The sequence below is a fragment of the Lepidochelys kempii genome, chromosome 1 (assembly GCF_965140265.1).
Source record: "Lepidochelys kempii isolate rLepKem1 chromosome 1, rLepKem1.hap2, whole genome shotgun sequence".
NCBI lineage: Eukaryota > Metazoa > Chordata > Testudines > Cheloniidae > Lepidochelys > Lepidochelys kempii.
Window position 1 is genome coordinate 106,048,288 of NC_133256.1, and position 27,967 is coordinate 106,076,254.

The window sequence follows — 27,967 nt, forward strand, 5'->3', positions numbered from 1 at the left end:
GGGGGGGGGGGGGCTGGGGGAGAAATAGGCACAGAAAGGGACGGGGCAAAGAGCCAGTCTAGGGGGAGTGGATAGAAACAGAATGGGAGTGGGGCCAGAGCTAAGAAATGTGGGGGCAGGGAGCAGTGTAGGAAGGTATGGATAGAAGCAGGAGGTGGAAGTGAGCAGAAGTCATGGGAAAAGGCTATGGATAGGAGATGATAATAATAGTAATTGTGTGTTCGTATGTGTAATGTATTTTAATAATATAGTGCACTGTGTAATATCTAAATTACATCTATGGAAAACTGGATAGACTTGTTGGGACAAAAAATGATCTCAGCATTTACATAAAATCCTAATCAAATCTTGATTCTCTTTCTAATATGGTTGGTTGACTATATATGTATCTATATATTTCTTTTCAAGTAACTTTTAACGTCCTGCTTTAGGGCCTGTTCATCTCATCCTTAGGTAATATTCTCAGTAGCTTTAATAGGATTTCCATCATGAGGATCGGTTAGGTTGGCATAGTGCACCCATACAGTATATGAGAGTCAGAAATCTGTGTGCCACTTATTCCTGCATAACTAGGGCCCTACCAAATTCGTGGCCATGACAATGCGTCACGGACCGTGAAATCATGGCCCAAAATCAGCAGCCACCTCTCTCTGGCCACCCAGTTCCGAAGGCAGCAGCGCAGAAGTAAGGGTGGCATGGTATGGTATTGTCGTCCTTAGTTCTGCACTGTTGCTGGCGGGGTGCTGCCTTCAGAACGGGGCGCCTGGCAGACAGCTGCTGCTTCTCTGGCCACCTAGCTCTGAAGACAGTGCAGAAATAAGGGTGTCAATACTGCGATCCCCTTAAAATAACCTTGTGACCCCCCCTACAACTCTCTTTTGGGTCAGGACCCCCAATTTGAGAAACGCTGGTCTCCCCCGTGAAATCAGTATAGTATAGGGTAAAAGCACACAAAAGATCAGATTTCATGGTGGGAGACCAGAGCAATCACCAGAGAATATCTAACTGAATTACATTGGGATGTTTATTCTTCTTTACAGTGAGGTAAATCCTATTTCCTTTACAAAAAAAGTAGAGGCTTGTCAGTTGCTTTTGTGTGTTGTGGATTGTAACAGCTGATCCTATTTTAGGACAAAGAATATTGACCCAAACTACATGAGAGTTCACATCCACTGCCCTTGCAGTCTTTGTGATGTGAGATCTCTGTAGTACTGCTGACTCTACAGAGCAATAATGAAGAAAAAGAAAGCAAGCTAGATGGATAAAAACTTGAAGTGATTATTTTCTTTAATCTCATTTTTGTATGTGAATCATTCATATATTTATGAATGTGATCTGCTTAAAGTGTATTTTTGTACTGGGTTTATGTCTGCAACAAATATATACGTTGTTAGTGGAGTAATCTCTGTAGTTGGTTTCTGCTGAAAAAGCAATAATGGTCATTGTCATTATCTCTGCAGAGATTTCAACTCACTGTGTGGTCACAAGAATTACAGATGTTTCAAAGTGTTTCTGTATTTTGACTCACTGGCAGGAAGGATAATCCTGTTTTTGAAGCTTTTTTGTTCTTCAACAAAAAAAAATCTTTAGTTCAACAAAAAACCCTTCAAAAACAGACTCCAACGAGAAACTGCAGAACTGGAATTAATTTGCAAACTGGACACCATCAAATTAGGCCTGAATAAATACTGGGAGTGGATGGGTCACTACAAAAACTAATTTCCCCCTGCTGATACTCACACCTTCTTGTCAACTGTTTGAAAGGGGCCACCTTGATTACATTGGCCTCATTAGCACTACAAAAGTGATTTCCACCCCTTCTTGTCAACTGTTGAGAATAGCCCACTTCCACCTTAATTGAATTGGCTCATTAGTACTGACCCCCCACTTGGTAAGGTAACTCCCATCTTTTCATATGTTGTATATTTATACCTCCCTACTGTATTTTCTACTCCATGCATCTGATGAAGTGGGTTTTAGCCCACGAAAGCTTATGCCCAAATAAATGTGTTAGTCTCTAAGGTGCCACAAGGACACCTCATTGTTTTTACACACAAATGAGTTACAGTTGTAGATTTTAAAAGGTAATAAAAGTTTCTATAATAAGCAGCTTTGCATATTTTTTGAGGCTGACCCATGCCAACAGCATGAGGATCTCTTGCTTATGTTTCGGAATCTTTGCCCCTCAGAGTCCAGACAGCATAAAGAGACCAAGTTTCTCCTTGTCAAGGATTTTTATCCCCCCTCAACCCAGAATCCAAGCTGATGGGATGAGTTCATGCACAGGCCTCCCTTTCCAGGGTGGAGTTAGGAGTGCAGTCAACAAGGTCTCTGTCCTTTGGTGCTACACAATGCCTCATTTGTCTTCAATGGACCATCTTGTGTGCTGGATGAGCACTTTACCTTAATTACTGCTTCTTTTTCCTGTTGGGTGAATTACACAGTAACAAAGGTTTACAATTAAAACACTCAGTATAACTTTATACCACATATACAGATATTATAAGTAATATTAATACATGCAGCATCCTACAAGCATTCCATAAAGTCTAAACACACTCTTATAACACTAAAATCTATTTTAAGTATACTAACCCACAGGTAATCCAGACCAGTTTCCAGCTATGCATTTGCAGTGTTCGGCCCTGGGGCCTTGGCATGACCTGGCACCTGGTCTGCCAGAGTCACAATGTGATTTCCAAAAAGTGTTCAGCATTGGCCTAGATCTGCTCTCTTTGAAGTCAGTGCTGAAATTCCCCTTGACATCAGTGAGAGCAGAGTTAGGCCAACACTGAGCACTTTTGGGAAAATCCCACTTTTAAGGACTATTATACGTCACTTTCTTCATTTGCAAATGAGGATTATACTTATATTGGAAGGCTGTAGCCAGTCTTAGTTCATTTTTGTAAAGTTCCTTGGATAGAAATTGCAACATAAAGACAACTATTAGGTGCCTGAAGAGGCGAAGTAAGAAACTATGCAGTGCATAGGAGCGGGGCAGGTGCCAGGAAGTTTTGGTGGTCTAACTATTACAAGGCTTCTGAACAAGCTATTCAAAGTGTGTGTGTGTGTGTTGTGGAGTCTAGGACTCTGGCAGCTATAATATAAGGGGAACAGTATGTCCCCATCCCCCTTTGAGGGCATTCTGTGATGTTCATTAGTACTGATAGGGACAAAAAGTCCAGCTTTTGAGCTTTAGCCCATAATGGGATGTGTTGTGTGGGGGCGGGCAAATGATCTTTAATCACTGGGCTCCTATAAATGAGAGGAGGAAGAAATAATTTGGGGTTTTTTTTCATAGATTCATAGATACTAAGGTCAAAAGGGACCATTATGGTCATCTAGTCCGACCTCCCCACAATGCAGGCCACAGAATCTCACCCACCCACTCCTGCGAAAAACCTCTCACCTATGTCTGAGCTATTGAAGTCCTCAAATCATGGTTTAAAGACTTCAAGGAGCAGAGAATCCTCCACCAAGTGACCTTTGCCCCATGCTACAGAGGAAGGCGAAAAACCTCCAGGGTCTCTTCCAATCTGCCCTGGAGGAAAATTCCTTCCTGACCCCAAATATGGTGATCAGCTAAACCCTGAGCACATGGGCAAGATTCACCAGCCAGATACCCAGGAAAGAGTTTTCTGTAGTAACTCAGATCCCACCCCATCTAACATCCCATCACAAGCCATTGGGCCTATTTATAATGAATATTTAAAGATCAATTAATTACCAAAATCATGTTATCCCATCATACCATCTCCTCCATAAACTTATTGAGTTTAATCTTAAAGCCAGATAGGTCTTTTGCCCCCACTGCTTCCCTTGGAAGGCTATTCCAAAACTTCACTCCTCTGATGGTTAGAAACCTTTGTTTAATTTCAAGTCTAAACTTCCCAATGACCAGTTTATATACATTTGTTCTTGTGTCCACACTGGTACTGAGCTTAAATAATTCCTCTCCCTCTCCGGTATTTATCCCTCTGATATATTTATACAGAGCAATCATATCTCCCCTCAACCTTCTTTTAGTGAGGCTAAACAAGCCAAGCTCCTTGAGTCTCCTTTCATAAGACAGGTTTTCCATTTCTCAGATCATCCTAGTAGCCCTTCTCTGTTCCTGTTCCAGTTTGAATTCATCCTTCTTAAACATGGGAGACTAGAACTGCACACAGTATTCCAGGTGAGGTCTCACCAGTGCCTTGTATAATGGTACTAAAACCTCCTTATCTCCACTGGAAATACCTCGCCTGATGCATTCCAAGACCGCATTAGCTTTTTTCACGGCCATATCACATTGGCGGCTCATAGTCATCCTATGATCAACCAATACTCCAAGGTCCTTCTCCTCCTCCGTTACTTCTAATTGATGCGTCCCCAGCTTATGACTAAAATTCTTGTTATTAATTCCTAAATGCATAACCTTACACTTCTCATTATTAAATTTCATCTTATTACTATTACTCCAGTTTACAAGGTCATCCAAATCTTCCTCTATGATTTCCCGGTCCTTCTCTAAATTGGCAATACCTCCCAGCTTTGTATCATCCACAAACTTTATTAGCACACTCCCACTTTTTGTGCCGAGGTCAGTAATAAAAAGATTAAATAAGATTGGTCCCAAAACTGATCCCTGAGGAACTCCACTGGTAACCTCCCTCCAGCTTGCCAGTTCACCTTTCAGTAGGACCCGCTGTAGTCTCCCTGTAAACCAATTCCTTATCCACCTTTCAATTTTCATATTGATCCCCATCTTTTCCAATTTAACTAATAATTCCCTTCATTCTTCTGCTTTTGCCAAGTTTATGGCAAGTATAAATATGCTTCCTTTATATTCTCCATTTCGCTTGGCAATTGTAACACAGTCCATTTAATTCACATTACTCAGTGTTCTGCTTCCCAGTTCAGTGGCAGTGCCAAGAACAACAGTAGAGTCTAAGAGTATTTAGCTACAAAATTGTGTTTGCCAGAAAGCAAAGCCTTTTTGCAATTAACTAAATTAAATGAAGCAAAAACAAATAAAATAGCAAATGAGGAGGTATGATGGTTTTATTCTTCAGGTTTGAATTTATAGGAGGGTTTAGATTGTCTGTTGATTTTCAAAGCCTGAAATGAAATACGGAGTAGAATTTGTTGTTGTAACTGTCATTTTTTGATTCTTCCAAAATAGATGTATCATTATAGGTGGAGCATGTAGCTGCTCCTATATTTAAAGTTGCCTATCCCTTCCTATTATAAATCCCTGTTTTCATTATAACGTTATTAAACTTATAACTGTTTTAGCTGAAATTTTCTGTTTGGTGTTTGACTCCGATAGATTTTTTTTCTGGAAAATTTAATCAAGAATAGCTCAGCCATTTCAGAAAACAAAGCTAGTGAAAATTGCCAGTGTTTAAAAAAAATCTACTGAACAAACAAAAAAGCACATCTGACCATTTTTGAAAAACTCTAGTGCTTCTGTGGTTTGTAGCAGGAAGTTCAAATTACATAGCAGGAGAGCCAAGGCCTAAGTGTTCCATGGAATACCACCAAGATCTGGCTAAGTTAGAAACCTCTAGTCAAGGCTGATTCCCCACTCTGACACTTTGAGTGCAGAAGGTGGGGCCTGCAAGGATTCTAAAAATTAATACTGGCCATTCCAAGCTGGTATTAAACTCTCAAGGTCACAGTTTCTCTTTGACCTTGGATGGGTAGATGCTGCCACCACCCAAGTGCAAAAACAAACAAACAAAAACCTTTTAGGAACCGAGGAAGGAGCACTTTTCCTTCCCTCAAGCCCTTTCACCCACCGCTCGCCTTCAGGAAGAGCTGAGGAAGAAAAGAAAGGAAATTAGCTGTTGTCCCAGCTAATTAAACAACATATGCACAAACCAATTAGGACACCAAAAATCCAATCCTGTTCTTAAAAAGGTAAATTTTATTAAAAACAAAAAGAAAGAAAATACTTAGGTTTTTGCTAGATTTTAAAAACCCACTTACAAAAATTAAACATCAAGAATAACCTTCTTGAGGTCCAGCTTAAAGGTTACAAGTAAAACAAAACCATTTGGGGTTAGCACAGAAGAGTCCACAAGCCAATAAGAAATAAACAGAGATAAACCTAGTCACGTCTTTCTAGACATTTTCTGATCTACTTACATATCTGGGGTTCAAATGAGGAGTTTTAGGGATGATCTGATGATTTCCATCCCTGACAAAAAGCTTTTTGCAGAATAGTCTCAGCCCTGTCTCTGCTCTGTCCTCTCTCTCCGGAGAACAGCAACTGCCAGACAAAGGGAAAGTTTTTTTCACAATTTTAAAAAGTTCTAGCCCTCCCATTGGCTCTTTTGGTCAGGTGCCCACTCCCTTCCTTTTACCTGAGGACTTGTTAACGCTTTTCAGGTAAAGCAAGTAGAGAACAAGTACCAAGAGGGATTCTATAGCTAACTGGCTGGCTGTCCACAAAAGGGAGCTACCCCCCACTCTCATTTATCACACCTCTAAAAAATGCCATTTGCTCATATGCTGTAGAACAGATTAATCACTGACCTGCTAGTTTTGTGAATGCTCCAATGCACTCTGCATGCTCCCAGGTCTTGTTTGCCTGTCCATATCAGCATCTCTTGCATAGTGGGAAGTACACTGAACTGGAGGCCAAGAGACCATGAGTTCACATCTTGCTTCTGTGACAGATGGCAACTTCCTGCAATATATTTGGGAGATCTCACTGTGTTAAGTTTATGTATCATTGTGCTCCAGGCATTGTCTGCATTTCCATGGGGAAGGGTGACTGTAGCTTTCTAGGAACTAGGAACAGTGGAGGCTGATTAGGCAAATTGACTGAGGTTATAACACCTCCAAGGAGGTACCACCACTTGCAGAGGCTCAAATATACTGGTTCAAATTGGAGTCTCCAGAGACTACTGACAAATAAAGGACTTTCAGATAAATAGCCTGACTTTAAACTGACTTAGAGCCTTTTTTCTGATACAGCAAATGGACAGAACCTTCTGCTCAAGGGTGGGGGAAAGGGAAGATGGGATGCATCACTTGATGATTACTTGTTCTGTTCATTCCCTCTGGGGCACCTGGCATTGGCCACTGTCGGAAGACAGGATACTGGGCTAGATGGACCTTTGGTCTGACCCAGTATGGCCATTCTTATGTGGCAACCTTTGGCAGGTATCAGTCCTTCCAACCTTTCCCTAAAGTCCTAGGTTGGAGTTAGGGTGGCCTCTGTTAAGTTCTTTAGCATGTGCATAGGTTATTTTATTTTTAATGTCTTTTCTTTGCATTACCTTCACCTTAAGAATAAATGTGCTTGCTTAGAAAGAGCTGTGTGGTAACTCATAACTGCTGGCAATTACATTATTCATAGCCTTCAGAGACTTAGCAGTGCACAGACCTTGGCCTGGTTAGGGAGTCTGGCTTGCTGAGAATAACACTGTGTATGCAGGGAACTGTGCAGCCTGGAAAAACCTAAGTCAGGAGGGAGAGAGATGCAAGTCTCCACCCAAAAGAGATGACTGTGACAGAGGATGTGGAAAAAGCTAATGTACTCAATGCTTTTTTTGCCTCTGTCTTCACTAACAAGGTCAGCTCCCAGACTGCTGCGCTGGGCATCACAACATGGGGAATAGATGGCCAGCCCTCTGTGGAGAAAGAGGTGGTTAGGGACTATTTAGAAAAGCTGGACGTGCACAAGTCCATGGGGCCGGACGAGTTGCATCCGAGAGTGCTAAAGGAACTGGCGGCTGTGATTGCAGAGCCGTTGGCCATTATCTTTGAAAACTCGTGGAAGTCCCGGATGACTGGAAAAAGGCTAATGTAGTGCCAATCTTTAAGAAAGGGAAAAAGAAGGATCCTGGGAACTACAGGCCAGTCAGCCTCACTTCAGTCCCCGGAAAAATCATGGAGCAGGTCCTCAAAGAATCAATCCTGAAGCACTTACATGAGAGGAAAGTGATCAGGAACAGTCAGCATGGATTCACCAAGGGAAGGTCATGCCTGACTAATCTAATCGCCTTCTATGATGAGATTACTGGTTCTGTGGATGAAGGGAAAGCAGTGGATGTATTGTTTCTTGACTTTAGCAAAGCTTTTGACACGGTCTCCCACAGTATTCTTGTCAGCAAGTTAAAGAAGTACGGGCTGGATGAATACACTATAAGGTGGATAGAAAGTTGGCTAGATTGTTGGGCTCAACGGGTAGTGATCAATGGCTCCATGTCTAGTTGGCAGCCGGTGTCAAGTGGAGTGCCCCAGGGGTCGGTCCTAGGGCCGGTTTTGTTCAATATCTTCATAAATGATCTGGAGGATGGTGTGGATTGCACTCTCAGCAAATTTGCGGATGATACTAAACTGGGAGGAGTGGTAGATACGCTGGAGGGCAGGGATAGGATACAGAGGGACCTAGACAAATTGGAGGATTGGGCCAAAAGAAATCTGATGAGGTTCAATAAGGATAAGTGCAGAGTCCTGCACTTAGGACGGAAGAACCCAATGCACAGTTACAGACTAGGGACCGAATGGCTAGGCAGCAGTTCTGCGGAAAAGGACCTAGGGGTGACAGTGGACGAGAAGCTGGATATGAGTCAGCAGTGTGCCCTTGTTGCCAAGAAGGCCAATGGCATTTTGGGATGTATAAGTAGGGGCATAGCGAGCAGATCGAGGGACATGATCATCCCCCTCTATTCAACATTGGTGAGGCCTCATCTGGAGTACTGTGTCCAGTTTTGGGCCCCACACTAGAAGAAGGATGTGGATGTCATGTCTGGAACACATGACTTATGAGGAGAGGCTGAGGGAACTGGGATTGTTTAGTCTGCGGAAGAGAAGAATGAGGGGGGATTTGATAGCTGCTTTCAACTACCTGAGAGGTGGTTCCAGAGAGGATGGTTCTAGACTATTCTCAGTGGTGGAAGAGGACAGGACAAGGAGTAATGGTCTCAAGTTGCAGTGGGGGAGGTTTAGGTTGGATATTAGGAAAAACTTTTTCACTAGGAGGGTGGTGAAACACTGGAATGCGTTGCCTAGGGAGGTGGTGGAATCTCCTTCCTTAGAAGTTTTTAAGGTCAGGCTTGACAAAGCCCTGGCTGGGATGATTTAATTGGGGATTGGTCCTGCTTTTGAGCAGGGGGTTGGACTAGATGACCTCCTGAGGTCTCTTCCAACCCTGATATTCTATGATTCTATGACTGCTGGGGAGCTTGGAGCCTAGAGTGGGTGCCCTTACTGGACCACAGAGAGTTCACTGTGGAACCTGTGACAGCCTCTTTCAGTGACTGCTTTTAATATTTCTGTGCATTTCACAACTCTTATATTGAGTGAAGCTTAAGCTCCGGTGCAGATCAAAAAAGGGAGACGGTTTGCAACTCCTCTGTTCAGGGGCTGAGAGCCATAAGAGCTGTCTTAACTTGTGCGCTCGTCTACTATGGGCCATTGCAATGACACAGAATTGCTGAAGCCCCATCATACCCCTAACCCATCATATAACTTCTCTTGGGCCATGGCCTCGTGATGAGAATGTGGAACCAGCTGTGCTTCTATAGAGGGCCTCTGTGCTGAGGGTATTTCTCAGGGGTGAGGTCATTGTGGACTTCTTCTGCCAGTTAGCCAGCACAAGTGGGTTGCAGTGCAGGGGTGAATTCCCCTGATAATGTCTGGCCTTTTCATCATTCAGTCCTGCCCTGGCATGAACATTAATAGAGTGAGTTAGTCAATTCCTGAATTCCAAGTGTAAAGGTTATAAAAGCCATAGAGACCAAGGAAAAAGAATAAAGAATTATCAATCCTGACGGAGCACCAATATGCAGGGCTATCTTCTGCTCTGAGTTAAATGCCTGGGTTCATTTCAAAGGAATTTGTTATATGTAACCTTGAGCAGAATACCCAAATATCTTTTCAGGAATTATGCTATGTCAGTGATCAGACAATGCACTGTAGAGGTTGAATGGAGTGCACTTCACTAAACTGTGGCATGAAGATTAATTTCAGGTAATATATGTTATGAATACTAATTTCAATCATTTAGCGAAAAAGCCTCTAGGTTTCAGGGAACTCTGCAAAATACAATAAAATCAGTTAACTGTATTCTGCACTGACATGAACATGGTCTAATCTGGTGACTTTGACCTTGCTATGGAATATCCTGTGTTCAGAATTACAGAAACACAATCATACTCTAGAGCAGGGGTTCTCTTTTTCTTTCTGAGGCCTTCAACAAGCTATAAAAAACTTCACGGCCTACTTGTGCCACAACAACTGTTTTTTTGCATATAAAAAACAGGGTCAGCCCCGTCCCATGCCACAGGAGTCCACGCAAGGCTAGGTTGCTCAGGCTTCAGCCCCATGTGATGGCGATTTGGCTTTCTGCCCTGGGCCCCAGCCTGTCTAATGCTGATCCTGCTTGGCAGATCCCCTGACACCTGCTTCTGGCTCCCCAGTGGGCCCCAGATCCCTGGTTGAAAAATACTGCTCTAGGGAAGTCCTTGATATTGCTTATAGTTAGCAAGTTATCAAAGGTCCTGAACTGCCAGACCTAACCATTAAAATAAATGAGACAGGAAATGCTGACATGATCGTTTTACATATGTTATCTCAGAGGTTTGCATATATTATTAAATCTGTTAATGAAGATGATGAAAAATCAGGCTATTAAGATCTCAGTGCTGAGTGCATTGGTGCATTAATTCTTTCTCCTTCTCTTTTCTTCGATATTTCAGTGCTACGGCTACTAAAGGATGGTGCAGACCCTCACACTCTTATTTCCTCAGGAGGCTCCTTGCTCCATCTGGTAAGAGTGATTGAAGATTAGTGTTCGTGACAGTGGATAAATATGGCAAGATTCTGAGTAGCATATTGAGCATATTAACAACCACAAAGGCTTATCAATAATTTTTTATCTACACGGAGCACCACAGTGATTATAATTGCATCCAGCTGTGTACATGAAATACATCGTGGCATTCAAAAGGCTTATGTAGGGATGCATCATGTAGTAAGGACAGCTACTAGCAAAATCCAGTTAGATGTTTTAGGCATAAATTATCTGCACAGTAAGTAAGAGCAAAGGAAAAATTGCCTGCTTCGTAAGATGGAGAAATGCAATATTTCAAAACCTTCACAGAGTAGAAAAAAGACAATTTAACCTTCAGTTTAACTGATGTCATTCCTTCCTTTTGATTTTTTTTCACTGTTGATCTCCTACAAATGGAAATCTAACACAGTATCTGCATTTAGATCACCATAGTTATTTGCATATCAGATTAAGTGATTAAAGGAAAAGGGAGCAGGTTTGTGTTTGCCATGTAATTAAGGGAGAGAGAGAAATACAGCAAATACACTGGTGTCTGGTCACTTTTAGTTACTGTGAAGTACAGGAGGACAATTGGGGACCCACAGCAGGGTTGTAAGAAGCTCTATTTCATTTTGCTGGGCCCCATCATGCATACCATGTTTTCTGGTTTGACCCACATAAATTTGCAGGGCACCTGAGTTTTGCTTTGAGGGTTGTGTCAAACGTCTCAATGCTCAGGAGAATATGACAAGTTTTGCCTGTTTTGAATACAAAATGATTAATTTGCCCAGATTCTTTCAGAAGGTTCACAAACATTAGTGAAACGTTCATGTAAGCCTGCCTGGTTTTCTAGTCTGTTTAAAAAAGCCAATAAAAAACATGCCCCCAAATTAAGGGCAGTATAATTGAAAATCAGAATTTGATCACACATTTCTACTGCTAGCAAACCAAATAAATCTAGTGGAAGCAATCCCATGATTACTGCTGCTACTACTTTATATTCAGACAAGGAAGTTAGTAACTCATGTCTCTAATACCAAAATAAATCTTATTCATCTTAATTTACTTTACAGAGTGTACCTGATCCACCCCTGCAGATGTAGTGGTCTTTAAACTACATGGGGGTTCTGCCTGTGGGTTGCAGCTGTTGGTTATATCTCTCATTGTACATGACCCTGATGCATACAGCTGAGTGAAAATCAGAATTTCTGTCCAGTGGGCAATTCCAATACTGCAACATTTGTTTTAATCCCAAACCTGCACAAAAAGTTGAATTTGTCAAAAATTTTCAAGGGATGGAATATTTAGAAAAATTTCAATTTGGAAACAGTGAAATGTTTCATTTTGAGTCAGTTCAACATGAACCTGTGCAGAGGGGAATCTGCATTGCATCATGGCAGATGTAATCTGGCCAGAGAGCCCAGCCCAAAGGAGAAAATGGAGGCCTTAATGCCAATGCCAATGAGGCCATTAGCCACTGTACAAAATGCAACTTAATGATGAATTGACTAAAAATTAATCATTTTGGATCAACTCAACAAACTGAAATTCATATTGAACCAACCCGAAACAAAATATTTTGTTTAAATTTTCCCACAGAAAAGTTTGATTTCTGTGGAAACTACATTTTCTGTCAAAAACACATTTTGACCGAAAATTCCCAACCAGCTCTAGTAATGTACAGCACACACTCCTTTGCTTCCCTGGCCAGCACCATTCACTTTGGTGCTGGCTGGACGCAGGACCTGTGGTGGAGCATGGGCTGAAGGTGACATGTGCTACAAAAAAACATTGTCTTATGATATTTCCGCTTGAGAGAGCTCTGCAAACCCTAAGTGGTATTAAATGATTCAAATTTATGCTGGATTTGAAAATATTTTTGTATTTTTTGAGCGTTGACAATTTTTGCTTTGTTGACATAGAGGACCACCTGCCTCTGTGTGCCACACGAAGTTCACAGTTTAAGGGCCAAATCCTGTGTGTGCAAATTATCCCTTTAGAATGAGTAGGGCTCTTGTGTGAGAAAGAGAGCAGGATCCTTTGTTATGCACAAATAGCACAGTCTAAACATGATGTGCAGGACAAAGGGACAACTTGAAGCTTTGGCTTTGTTTTTTAAGAGTATTCTGTATATGTGATGGGTTATCACTGAAAGGCCTTACAGAAGAAGAATGCTTTAAGGGGAGAGATGAGTGTGGACAGACAATATGACTCCTTAATCTTTTCAATTTTCAAATGTAAGGTCCATGAAGTAAGAACCAAAATTTCAGCCAACTTGCACCTTGCCAAAAACATATTTTGGAGAATAAGAAAGATTATTGAAAAACAAGTTTTCCCACAGTTAATTGGTAATCTCTGTGATAAATCAAGAAAGTTCAGTAAATATTGTACAGCACTTCTTTCTAGGGAAAAAGATCTTGCCTTTTTTGAAGTCAGTTGCAAAATTTCCATTGACTTCAGTGGGGTCAGGATGTCCCACAATAGGTACCCAGCCTTCATGTTCCCTTTTTCTTGAAGGCTGTATGTAGCTCCAGGTCAGCTACCATAGCTGTTGGCCATTAGGCTTAGTTCTAAAACATCTAATTTTAGTTACTTGGGCCCAAGTTTGTTACACAAATGTAACCTTGATTAATTCAATATGTCTTCATGAGTATAACAGAGGCAGAATTTGGTCTCCTAAAAGTATACTACTATTTCAGTTTGGTTTAGAGAGACATATGTTTCCCATTTTACATATATGGAACACAGCAGCATTATTACACTGGCATATTACAGATACAGTGTAACCTTATTAGACTCAAGACTCTGACTCTGTGTATGGAATTCCAACTGCGTTCCCAACATAATTTTACAATTTTTAGTCATTCCTGTATGCTGTTGTTTTGTATCCTAAACCCACGTTGCCTATAGACCAATGCAGTGCTGCCCATCTTCACCCCATTCATATTGATTGTTCTTGTGTCTTATATCTCAGAAGACCAGAAGAAAAAGGAGAAGAGAAAAATTAATTCTCTTCTCTGGCCTTGTAATACTGTTGGTGTCTTTACTCACGTGCCCCTCTGTGATTTAGGAGTCAACAACAAAAGTGCTAGGCCAAGATTTTCAGAAGTGATGAGTGTTTTGGAGTTTCCAACGTGAGGCATCTTTGTAAAGTATTGAGCAACTGCCCTCTTAAAATGATACCCCTTTAAGGTGTGTGAAGTTGGACAACCAAAAAAATAAGTATCTCAAAACTGTTAATTAGATCTGAAAATCTGGCCCTCATTAACAGCCCAAAAGCGGTGTGGCTTGTAAGCAAGCTGTCCCACTCACATTTTAAAACCAAAAGAGAACCTTCTCTAAGGATTTTAAGTTACTCTACGTGGCAACTGGAAAACTCTTTTTAACTGCAGTTCTCAGTGAACTGTCGTTTAGGTTTTTTGAGCTTAATGCATCATGCCTCATTACATTCAGTAGGTCTCGTGGGGCCTGTCACTACCTAAGTTAACACACAATTCCAAGAGAAGTGAAAACTTCATGCAGGGAGAAACATGATATACTGTCGAGTATGTAAGCTACTGACTCGGTTTCGTGAATATTGTTAGTTCATTTACAGCCAAGTTCTTATCCCATTGGGGACAATGGCAAAATGTGCATTGATTTCAATGTGACCCAGATTTGACCCTCTTTTAAACACAGTGCCAATACATCTGGGGATCAGTCATGCTACAAACAGATCAGACAACTTTATTTCAAGATTTTTTTAAAAGTAACTTGGCATTTATTTAAAGATTTGCTCACTCAGATCATTTACGTAGCAGTTTTTAAAATTTAACTGGATATAATCTGCTTTATGTAAGGGAAAAGGCTGATCCTGGAGGATTCTTTGCCATTAGCATGAGAAATCTGCTAACTCAAGAACTGAATTAAAAATATATTTACCATAAAATGTCATTCAAAAATTACTTACAATATAAAACTGTTTCATTTCCTTTTTCCTCTGTGTCTTCTCCCCACTATACCAAAAAGTGATCTATTTCTTTAATAAAGACTGTGAAAGATGCTGAATTAAGAGCATTATTCACATTTTTCCAGACTGCCATATTAACGTGCTTTAAACCTGCAATTGAGAGTGGGACTTTCAGAAGTACTAAATTTTGACCTAACTCCCATTGACATCAATGGTAGCAGAGTTCAGGTCCTAAGCTTTTTTGAAATTACCACCTGGCTTGTCCATTCTTTTGGGAGGCACAGAATTGTTTCTTTGGTATGCCCAGTCAGTCAACCACCCTCTCTAACAAGAAAGCTAATTACAATTGATTATTTTGTTGCACGAAGTGGACTAAAAATGCCAATTCATTTCACAAAAGCCACTGAACAAACATCAGAGTGCAATAATTATTTTATTTTTGTCACTGCACATCTGGGCTGTTTTCAAACCCTGATGAACTAGAGGCAAAAGACACTGTAGCTCATTGTTTATGCCTGGAGCTGTGCAGTCCCATCTGTAATTTGTTCCATATGAAAATTCTTAGGAAAGATCAGAACCCTGGTTTGTAATGATGTAATTTAATCAAGGGTAAATCTTGTTCTCTGTGTAGCTATGGAAAGCCAAGCCTTCTTTAAATTTGGATCCTACACTAATAGTATGTACTCCCTGCATATCACAGAGTTTATTTCCATGGATCCATCAGCTCCCTTCAGAAATGGAAGCTTAATCTTCAATATATTATCTGATCACTTTCTATGTTATGTAGGGAATAAACACAAACTGAAAAAAGTTCCAGGGTAGCAGCCGTGTTAGTCTGTATCCGCAAAAAAAACAGGCGTACTTGAGGCACTTAGAGACTAACAAATTTATTTGAGCATAAGCTTTTATGGACTTATGCTCAAATAAATTTCATAGCCCACGGAAGCTTACGCTCAAATAAATTTGTTAGTCTGTAAGGTGCCACAAGTCCTCCTGTTCTTTTTTTGAAAAAAGTTCATTGATAAATTCACTTGTACCTTGAGTTAAGCCCTGTGTGTAATCTTCTCTTCTCTCTTTCAGTGTGCTCGTTATGATAATACCTTTGCTGCAGAAATTCTAATTGACAGAGGAGTAAATGTAAATCATCAGGATGAGGATTTTTGGACATCAGTGCATGTAGCCTGTGCATGTGATAATCCTGATATTGTCCTGCTACTGTTAGTAGTAAGTAAAACAATTCAGTGCATTGTGTTCTTGAAAACGAGACATAGTATGCAAAGGTATGAGATCTGAAATGTTTGTGTGAATGCAACATATAATATAAGTAATCCGATCAGTGAGAAGAATATATCCATACGTCATGGTTTTCTTTCTTTTTTCTTTCTGAGCGCAGCATATTTAGAGAGTCTACCATAAGAAATTTTTCAGGTCTGTAAAGTGACTACAGTGTAAATGTCATGTCAAGGGTTTTTTGTTTGTTTGTTTTGTTTTGGTTAGGAGATGATGTATCTGGATAATAGGTCAGTCCCAAATGGAACAAGCAGATAATTTCCTTTCTCTTCTCCCCATTGCTTGCTATTAAAGGCCAAGTGGGCAGATAGTCCTATCAAAATTGTTTCTCAAAAGCAAGAAGTATTCTTGGCATTCAGTTACACTCAGTATTCATGAAGAGATATCTGTGAATATGATGAAAGTAAGAGCAATTTAATATTGATCTAACCAACTTTGAATCTATGGAAGAAAGAATGCTATGTATAATAAGTGTAACAGACACTACATTCAGCCTATGATAGACGAGCACTTTATTCTTGTTAAGCTTTTTCTATTTCTAAGGCTCCAGACTTTAATCTTGGCAGGTATTGCGTGGATATTGGTCGCTGTTTATTTTACAATGTAGTTTAAAGGGACAATGTCGAAATTGCCCAAAGTGTTATCTAACTTTTTTTTACTTGCTTATATTGATTTATAATATATAGCAAGAAAAAAGTACTATTTTAATGGCCAATTCCTGACCCAAAGAAGACAAATGTAAAACTCCTGTTGAGTTCTACAGGTCTATAAGTATGTTCACACAAAATCCTGAATTTTATATAATAGGAATGTTTATTTTGACCCTTTTGAAATTCATCCACCCCTTGCTCTAGGCTATTGTGCATTACAAATACCACCAGAAAACTTATTCTAGAGCAGGGTTTCATAAACTGTTAAAAGCTGACTCTCGCTTAGGAAAAATGAAACTAATAGCGCCCACCCGATAACCCCACCATGTGGTGTTAAAGGCCTACTCATCTTAATTCACACATATTTTGGACCACATTGACTAATCTCTCACGCCCTCATCCATCCTTTGAAAATGCAGATATAGATTTTCATAATATTATTGTTCCTCTCCTCTCATATATGCGTTCATAAGCAGTGAAATAGTTAACAGCGTTGCCTTAAATAATTGCCATCAGCATCTGAATTAGCACCTATTGAAATAAATGAGATAGTTTACACCTTTGAATTATTGTTGCAGGCCATCTGCAAACTGAGGCAGGCATCTCTCTATCAGTTACTCTTGGGGCAATTTTGAAAAATTTCTTAGCATTGTTAACAGCAAGAGAGAGACTCACTTTCTTAATTTAAATCTGAGACACTGAAGAACAATTAAGAGGTCTGTGTCTGAATCCCATAACTAGTGCTTCATGACCCCATCTGGGGGGCATGCCCCACACTACCAGAAACACTACAGAGAATATCACTGTTTTAATGTAGAGAATAAACCAATAGTGAAAATAACCCATGTAACTCCCCGTTAGCTCATCTGCTTACTCAAATCAGAGCCCTTCTTGAAAGGAGGACAGATGAGCTTTGCAGTATTTCTTGACAGTCAGCAGAGTCTAAATCCGTCAGACCAAGGTGGAAAGAGTTCTTGAGTGCAAGAACTATTTTCTCTTAGTGAAAATATCCTGTCATCAGACACTCCCATTTAAATTACGGTACATTAGATTGCGTGACTTTTCTGATCTCAACTGCTTTGGTACCTTCTGAGAAGGGAAGTGGTTTCTTACATAACCAAGACCTAATGTATTTAGAACTTTATAGGTCAAAACCAGCATAATGAATTAGCTCTGAAAAAAATGCAGATTAAGATGTACAGGTATAATGCATTCCATGAGAACAAATGTCTAAGCAAGTAGGGTGTTGATGTTTCCAAATGGTCTTCTGACACACTCCTAATATAGAGTATTCTAGTAATCCAATTTTTAAGTGACAATGGTATAAATAACTATATTATGAACAAAATGAACTGCATCTGAACAAAATGATTGTAATATTCTTTAAAGGCTCACATGGAATAATGCACTCCTTGCCTACTACCTGAGCTTCCAGAACTAGCAGGGGATCCAATTGTAACCCTTCTTCTGCCCGTCAGAGTTGGCAGCAACAAGGGCTGGGTTCAATATCTAGGGGATTTCATTCCAATAACACAATGCAAACCGGCTCGAGCCCCCACCCATTGACCTGGGACAAATATATACCACCCCCGCTGGGTGCCTCCAAGAGGCAATACTTCCCCTCTCGCAAGCACATAGTCTGAGTGTAGCAAAAGCCTTTTAATAACAGGGAGAAACAATGTGGCATTATGTTGGGGAAACACCACCAACAGGATTCGTAACACAACCCATGAGCAAAAAAAAAAAAAACCACCCCAAGCAAATTGGGGCATATCCTTTCCCTTTGGTTCTTGAGTCCAGCAACCCCAAGTCACCCAAAGTCCTAAAAGTCCAATGACCCCAAAGTCTCTGTCCCTGGTCAGGGCAGCTCCAGAGTTCGAAAGTTTATCTGCAGAGCTTTAACTCCCAACCTGGGTGGAGATGGGGGGGGGGAAGAGAGGTAAGGGGCACCTTACATGATCTGAAGCTGACCGCCCCACAGCTCCATAGGGGGCCTTCACTCCGCCAGCCGCCTCACGAACTGCTTTGCTCGGCTCCGCTCCGCTGCTCCACCAGCTGGTCCACGAACTGCTCCGCTCCACGTCCCACCAGCAGCTCCCACCGTCCAATGAACTGCTCCACCAGCCTGTCCACAAGGCACTCCAGCTGTCCCACGAACTGCTCCACAATATATCTTCAGGCTCCCCCACTACTTAACACAATGCTCAGTGATTTCAGCTGTTAGTCAGTTCAGCTCTTTGGTGAATTCAGCTTGTAGAAGAGAAGCCTCAGTGCTGGTGCACCATTAGCCCAAAGTGAGCTCAGCAGCCTGTAACTAGACTCTTAATGGAATCAAAATTAGCTCTGATATGCCTCAGTGGAGAGAGGAGGAAGTGCAATTAGCATATAAGGCCCTCACCCAGGGGCCCATGCCACCAAGTGTTAATACTTGTCCCCAGCCTCTCTCAATTCACAGAGTTTTGGAACCCATGACCCTTGCCTAGCGAGTGCTGCTGAGTTGATGGTGAGTCCCTCCATCATAACAAAAGGCCAAGTACAGTTCCAAGCACAGTTCCCATAATCAGGGTAATAACAATTTATTCTTCCTGCCCCAATAACAGAGACACTGGGGATCCCACAGCAGCCAAAGTGACCATTTGGGCAGCTATGGCCTCATTCTAGGTAGGGTGGGTGTGCCTATGCAAATGAGATTGGCCGCTGAAGTTCTTTTCCACAACTTGCCACACCTCACCATCAGAAGTCAGGGTGGAGCTCATCCTGACACTGCTTACACAGTCAATCATGGGTGACAAAAGTGGGCACACTCCCCTAGGTAGGTAGCTCCAAAAGCTCCTGTACTCCTTTCAGTTGCTTACACCAAGCCACTGGTGTTATCTCTCACTGATCTGAGTCTTACCATATCATTTCTTAGAATCTTGGTGAGTCTTAGCCTTTTATAATTTCTGAATTCATTTATGATTGCTGTTTTCCTCAAGCTATCAATTACATCTGACATCTGATTGTGATTGGTCCCATTAGGTGAAACATGTATTATGTATACTATTTTCTGGTTTTGTGTGTTGACTATATTATTATTTTCTTAAACCACAGCTGTCAGATATGATAGAGTGGGAGTTAGCCACTATAAACATTGTCATTACTTTTGCCAAATACGGAGAAATCTCTGGCAGATGGTATTTGCACATTTTGGTCCAAGTTCACTCCACCTTAACCAGTATAGGATAGTACTGTTTGTTGTGTATTCCGTATTCCTCCTTTAGTTTGAGAAGACCACTACATTGGCTAAAATTGATAAGTTCATGTTGCAGAAGCAATGAGCTGGTTCATGATCTTCAACCATTTATTAACACAAACTTTGACTGTATCTAATGCTTACCCTTTCTCCATAGCCTGTTGTGTTGGGCTCTTCAAGTTGAGGTATCATGGCCTAAGACATTGTGAGCACATTGTACTGCCATACAAATAATAGATATGTATTTTCTTTTCTTTATGACTAATTTACAGTATAAGTACGGAAATCTAAGTCACAAACAGTCAAGAGCATCTATTCCCTGATGAAATGGGGTAAAAAAATCCTCAAATATCCGATTCTCAATCTGTTTCATTAGAGAAATTATGTCTTTTTGAAGCAGGGCAATATTTTCCTTATTCAAGCCTGCCATTGCTCCCTGGGTGAGATTTTCAAAAATGCTCAGCATGATATACTCCTAATGACTTCAGTGGAAGCAGAGTTAGGGCAGTGTTCAGCACTTTTGAAAATCTCACCTCTGCACCCTAGGATTTTGCTTAGAACTGCAATAGAATATAATCCCATTATTTCAAACCGGGTCTATAACCAAAGTTCTTTTGTATCCCACATCATCTGTGCTTTGATCCCTATTTATTATAAACCTTGTTTTTCAAAAGCATTTGTACATCTTCTGAAACGTTGCAGCATATGAGGCTCTCCTATGTGTACTATAGTTGAACAAAACAAGAATATTTCTGTAATTATATATACACATATATTGGCAAATTCTGCCCCCTTCCTATGTAGTCAGCACTCCTCAGGGCAGAATTTGGCCCACACTACATAAATCACTTATTTTTCTCCCAGGATTGGGAATAATAAATATAATCTTGTGGAGGGAAATTGTTAGATGAGCAATAGTTTCTGAACAGTGACATAAATAATACATTTAGTAACATTTCATCCAAGTGAAAATGGAAGTAGAAATTGTAGGGAAGCTTTTATTTGACATCCCCAAACCATGTTTGTGTGAGCTTCTAATATTAATAATTACATTACCTTGAGGTTGGAGTGTTTCAAGGTCTGTGTCTAATGTGTAGTGTGAGACTGGATAATGTCCATATCAGCTGCAGGCAACTTCTGTTATTCCACAAATTTACTATGCAGTTAAAAGAGTAAATAGCACTTCATAAAACCTCATGAATTCCTTCATTTTGTTTTATTTTTTAAAATTCCTTTTTAATTTATTTGAATAAGAAAACAATTGCAACGTTTTCTCTCTTAAAGATTGAATATGCAGGACATCTACAAGCAATAAATTAAAAGAAAATAGCCCAATCCCTCCCCACCATGGGCCAAATCCTGAAATTGTATCTTGTGCAAAAATGTAATAGAGGTCAATGGGAAACTTGCCCAAGTAAGCACAATGGGGCTTCATTCTTGATTGGTTCCTATGGTCCGTAATAAACATGATTAATAATGTATTAGAATGATACACAGCAGCAGTCAGTTATGCAGGGTTTTTTTTTGTTTATAGGCACATGAAAATAGTTATGTATTGCAGAAACCAATTTCTTTCTAATACTTTCTTTTTCTGACATTACTAGAAAAACAAGGAATTTAATCTCTATCTGTCAGCTGAGTGAATGTTGCTTTTGCTCAGCTGGGTTGTATTATTTGGAATTGATGGACAAAATTCAGTTTTGGTTTAGATGGTTAAGATTCTGTTTGCTTTAAAGGAACTGTATTTGAAGGGGCTGTATTTGATCCAATATCTTTTTAAAAAGAATTTGGGAAAACTGAGCTGCTTGTGAGTATATAAGACAGAGTTCTGCTTGAAACATCCTGCATTAGGTTTACAGGAGCAGATCTGCAATGTTAAACAAGTTGTCTGAGTTGTGGAACACCAAACAACACTGCAGTTCATTTGGGCATTTTTGAAGTGCCCCCTGAATGAACAGGTATACTTCCAACGTTGTTGACCTCCTGCTCTGAAGATTTCTTGCTTCTGCCATGAGAACAGACCATCTCACTTACGAGTAATGCAGAGTTGAAAAGCAAATGGAAGGAATGGTGTAAAGAGAATGTCAAGTACCTTTTAGGCTTCCATGAGACTGGAATATGATTTATCCTCCAAAGAGAAGACTTTAATGTATTATTACTTGCTGCACGGTCTCTCAGTTTAAAGGATATTTTTCACAGAACTCTGATAATACCTGTATGTAGAAATTAACCAAAAAAAAATGGGCATGACATTTGTGTTTGCATAAGCCCATGACCAGATTTGGCATTTTCTCTTATAAAATAGTTTTACAGACAGTTGGCCAAATCAATCCCTGGCATGAGTGAGTGAACTCTCTTTGTAGATTGTTCTCAATGTAATCAATAAGAAAAGGAGGACTTGTGGCTCCTTAGAGACTAACAAATTTATTTGAGCATAAGCTTTCGTGAGCTACAGCTCATTTCATTGGATGCATTCATTTCCACTGAATGCACACTAGGATGTTTTGACACTTTAACTATACTGGTATAGTTAAAGTGGGGGGAAAAATCCCCCCTCTCAACAACATAGTTATATTGGTAAAACTTTTACATTTTAAACTTTTACATTGAGGCTCACCATTTTTTCACCACTCTGGTACGGTAAAGGGATCATAAAGTATTAATTTGAAATTATATTTACACCCATTTTTAGATCTTCTTAACAGCTGGAGTGATGAAAATGAGCATTAGTTTGAAATGATAATAAGGCCCACAGACTATAAATATTGGAATCATGTAGCCCATTATTAAAATCCAGCTATCCTCTGCAGTGAAACTCTACAATTTCACAAGAGGAACATTACACAATTGGTTAAAACAGTAAGTAAATTGTACCATATCTCATTGAAACTACAGAAGAAATTTAGCTAGGCAGAATGTGATTATTCAAGTTGAAATTTGGTGAGCACTTTGAGCTTAAGAGTCCCATTCTTACAAAAAAGTATTATGGGACATTTAATGATCATAAATGGTCCTGTCATATATCTCATCTGAAAGGCAGCATCTCCAGAAGCACATTATTCTGAGCACTGTGCTGGAAGAGTGATGCAGTACTGATTAAGAAGGGAGAATGTTGTCTCCTGAATCACATTTCCTTCATCCACAGTACCGTTTCCTTCATCCTCTAAGTGTGTCATGGATATCTCTTACAAAACCTACTCTGATTTTGCTTAGCTTGTGAGATCTGACAGGTTTATACTCCTGTTTAGGTAAGGAAAGCTGAAAATATATATTTTTAAACCACTTCCACATTGGCAAACATCATAATAATGTATTGTATTTAACAGGCCAGATTCGGTTGCAGTGATAATATTGGTTGAGTATTTTAAACCTGACTATATATTTGATTTGTGGTATTTTGTTCCCACATTGCTCGTTAATGAACATTTGCCTGTCAATTCCCCATCTATTTGGAAATAGCATTTTATATTATGTACAGTAGGCCAAATTCTGCAACCCATGTATGCAACTCTTTTGACTTCAGTGTGACTGAGAGCACCATTTGGACAGTGGCATTATAATGGATCTGAATCCTGGCAAACAATGATCAGTGATCACAATATTATTTGCTTTAGGATTAAATGAAAGATAAAAAATGGAAATAAAAAGAAAACACTGAGTTCTTCAGCACATACTTTGTACTTTCATGGGCTACAAAACTTGCTGCAGTATAAAATTTATATGAAAAGCTGCAGGACATATGATGTGATCATAGGGGTGTGTGGATGTAATTATTCTACATGTGTTTCATAATTATACAGAAGTAATGTATTGCAGAAGTTGAGAATTCTCATTATTTGTGTAATATATTGAATGAAATCACATAGAATACCAGCCAGATATACAATGATTGTGTATAAGTTTCTATGTTATAGTATCAGGGTTTAAAAGGTGCATGGTGATTATAAAAAATGAGGAGCTTGTTAGAAATATCAACCCTAAGAAAAATATTAGCAAATAATATTAAAAGAAATAACCTCATAACAAGTAGTAGTATGAAATCAAGAGAAAAGAATATAATTAAAAAATAAACATTTTTCAAACATAAGAAAGTTAAAGGACAGGAGACAGTAGGGCCATTGAAGGTCAAGAATAGGAAGTAATTAATGGTAACCTGAGAGTGATATTTAGAGGTTGAGTTAATTCTTTGCGTCAGCAGTATTTGTGAGAGAAGCTGAGAAAACAGTGGTCCATTAATTGGATAGGCAGTCTTCTCATAATAGGTATGAGAAGGGAGGCATAAGTGTGAAATACTAAACGTTGTTCAGTTGTGCCAGTGGAGAAAGTGGACAACAACACTGACAGAGTGGACAACAATTACAAAGGAAAATTGGGGGACACCAATCTATCTTTTAGTAAAGTTTGCTTTTAATTCTGTTTTATGAAAAGCATAACTTAAGTTATTGTATCCTACTCCTGGTGGTGCTCACATTGTGCCAGAGATTAGACTACTGAGTAATATGAATATTAGGTGATCCAGTAGTTAGGACACTAGCCTGTGACTTAGGAGCTGTTGGTTCAGTTCCCTGCTCTGCCATGAACTTCCTATGTGGGGGATTGTTCAATTAATTTAGTATCCCTGTGCCTTAGCTCTACATCTGTAAGACAGGAGGGTAATAGAATGTCTTACTTCTCAAGAGTGTTCTAAGGAAAAATACATTAAATATTGTGATGTACTCAGATGTTAAGGTAATTGCATATAAATATCTTATATAGACAAACATGTGAAGACTTCTAATGCTTGAAGACTTCTAAACCCATTCCCCTTTGTATCTACCAATCTCTCACACCAAGCTCAGAATACCAAAAATATGGCACTAAACATTTCATTTGGATAGAAGAATATTGTGTCTTGACAGTTTAGGATATGAGTATTAAGTAGGTCACACATGTGGAAAGAGCCTCAGGCAAGGTATAAAGTTCCTGGGAACTGAATTTCTCCACTGATGTCAGAAAGGGGAAATCTCTGTGAAGAAGGAATGCTATGCCCTTACTTTTTGTATTGGAGAATTCTGACAAGAACCTAGCCAGTCTTTCTTCTGTTAGCTTCTCATAGATCTCATTTGCATGATGAGTCTCTTGCAGCAATTTGTGGATCCATCTAGTTTTGAAGAGACCTAGAGGCTCTGGATTTTATTATTTATGTTTTTACTGAAAATAAAGCCTTTTTAAAGCAAGCTTTGCAACTAAACTGTTCAAGGGATTTTCAATTTTGATGAAAAACTGGGTGACAACTTTCACGAAAATGTTGTTTTTGTTTTTCAATCTGCTCTCTGTATAGGCATTCCTTTATCCCTCCATCACCAAAATGCTGCCACCTCAGAGAAAAATGCAACAGTCATTTTAAAACTTATTACAAATACTGTATACAATAGTATAAGAACAGAAAAGGAAGAAGAATATTTCTTTCGTTAAGTCAAAGGGCAATTTATGTTGGTGGAATGTATATATTACTCATATTGGAATTATGCCAGAACACAAGGGTAAAGGCCCATATTTAAGGGGGAAATGTCAAAGAATTCTTTGTGACCACAAGTTGTCAATGTAGTGTATTGTGACACTACAATTAAGTGCTGTGAATCTGTGTTACCACCTTACTCTTATGACTCAGAGGCAAACCTGTAGCCCAGCAGTTTGTGCTTTAGAAGGTACATATTAAACCTGTGACTCAAAGTAAATAATACTCTGCGTGCATTGGATAGTTCCTAACATATTGTATTTTGACAAGAATGGTTTAATTGCTGAGTTCACCTGCTAATGGACCTTTTAAAACTTTAGAAACCACACCAGTTTTACATAAAGATGGAGAAATTGGGTGAAAGTTTTCAAATTCCATGTAATAGCAATAGGAGTAATCCACCAAAAAACAAAAGTGGGATGTTCTGTTACATCTGGTTGGTTTTAACATTGTGGATACCATTGAAAACATAGAATAATAAAACTAATGGTGAGTATGGTAAAATTATGGGTAAATAGTTCTTTTAGCTACAAAAGTATGTTGTATTTGAAAGGCAAATCTTTGGAGAAATAATCCACAATGAGGGAATGGGAGTATGTGTCTTAGTCTCTTTACTCAAAAGAAATGAAACGCCTTTCTTTCAATGCCCACTTTGTCCTAGGAGTGCCACAGATTTTGAAATTCTTCAATACTTTGGCTTGAATTCTCATTTACATAAAGGTCCCTTCATACCGCTCTGGTAATGTAACAGCCTTAAAATGAGTGTAAATTACAGTTGTTACCCACTTTTAGGCCCCTCTACATTGCCAAAGTATCTGAGAAATGGTGATTTTTTTTAAATGGCCACAATTGTAAAAAGTTATTACATGTAAGCAGCATTGTAAAAGGAAAGACCAGGACTAATAACATCTCATTGATATATTTTGTAAAAAGTCAAGGAAGTGTCCTAAATTTTTCAGAACCCTTTGATAAGATACTTGCAGGGCCTCTCAGTTTTGCCTAAGTACTGCATTTTTATAGCTTGGTGTGTCAGAGATGCTTGTTATTAAAGGTGTATGAAGGATTTAACAATTAGAAATAATGATCAAGATGCTTTTCAATACTGGATTGGCAGAAGGGCTTATTAATGTGGAAGATGTCAAGTGGAGGAAGGATGAAGAAAAGATTTTTGGCCTCTCATAAGTGGTTGGCCTCTGCAGTTCATTTGAAGTTACAGTGGGCAGTAAGGTGAGTGAGATCCTCAGTGTTAGAAATGCTGAGGTCCTGAACCAGTGGGACCAAAAAGGAGGGGCCTTGTGCATCCATATACTGGTATTTAGTTACCTTGTCTTATAAACATTATCATAAGAAAGGAATGCTTATTCTGTGCTGTAGGCACTCCTGAAAATTTCTTAAATCTGCAAGCATAGATTGTACTGCTTCTCTGTCCCCCCTCTCTTACCCCTCCAACCATTAATCAAGATTATACATAGCAATCACCAATAACTCAGCAGCAATAAATAAACAAAAAACCCACCATGCTTAAGGTTTTTAAGATCCCTCATCATTGCCTTCCCATCCACTCATTGTAAAAGGAAAGACCAGGACAAATAACTAGCAATGGGGAAATGATATCCAAAGCTGAGGGGCCCTCACAGAGAATATCTTTGCAGCTTCTCCCTCTCCCTGATTCAAGTGTGGGGAGAGAGATGGTCTTTCAGATAAGTGTGTCCCAGGCCATTTACAAGGGGCTATGATCTTGGATTCTTGGAAGAGAGAAGGCAAATGAATATTCATGAATTTTTGAACTCATGAGTGACTGACTAGAGGAAAACACAGCAGTGACATAATTTATCAAAAATTCAAGGGCAGCTTGTCATGATGCGCAGCCCTAAAGATTGGTGTGTAAAGGTAGTGAGAAGAAAACTGCTTCAGCAAAAAAGTGGCTTATGGATTGAAAGTAGATGGTTTTGGTAAAGGTTAACAGTACAGGGTTAATGGAGATAATAAAGAAGGTGACAGAAGGGTCATTAAAAAGCTCATGTGTTTACGTGTACCTCTGCACTTTCTTCAGTTAAAATAACAGGAGGGGAGAAACGTATAGTGGAACGGAAGTCCTAAGTTTAGAATAATTGGTGTAGACTTGGTCTCTGAGAATGAGGAGCTAATTTAATTTAGTGGACAACAATGTAAACTAATGAGATTGGGATACGAAATGAAGCATAGGCATTAAAGACTCAAATTGAAGAACAATGGAGATCCGCGAGAAAGGTTTTTTCGGGGAGTGGATAATGAATTTCTTGGGAATGGAAGTTGTTGGTAACTCTGAAATGTTCGTAACTCTGAACAAAACGTTATGGTTGTTGTTTCAAAAGTTTACAACTTAACATTAAGTTAATACAGCTTTGAAAATTTACTGTGCAGAAGAAAAATGCTGCTTTTAATAATCATACATAATCATAATGTTTAAATGAACAAGCACAAAAACAGTTTCCTTATCTAGTCAAATCTTTTTTAAAATTTCCCTTTTTTTTTAGTAGTTTATGTTTAACACAGTACTGTACAGTATTTGCTGCTGCTACTTTTTGTGTGTGTGTGT

The 27,967-nt window shown here is 39.5% G+C and overlaps 1 protein-coding gene across 7 annotated transcripts in view; it reads left to right on the top strand.

Annotated features, from left to right (window-relative positions):
• Nucleotides 1–27,967, top strand: part of MYO16 (myosin XVI) — a 607,668-nt gene that overhangs the window by 171,971 nt on the left and 407,730 nt on the right. For all 7 annotated transcript variants that reach the window (XM_073349543.1, XM_073349573.1, XM_073349563.1 and 4 more), the window contains 2 exons: nucleotides 10,698–10,768; nucleotides 15,801–15,944. In XM_073349543.1, the coding sequence (XP_073205644.1) occupies nucleotides 10,698–10,768; nucleotides 15,801–15,944 (215 nt within the window). The remainder of the gene's footprint in view (nucleotides 1–10,697; nucleotides 10,769–15,800; nucleotides 15,945–27,967) is intronic.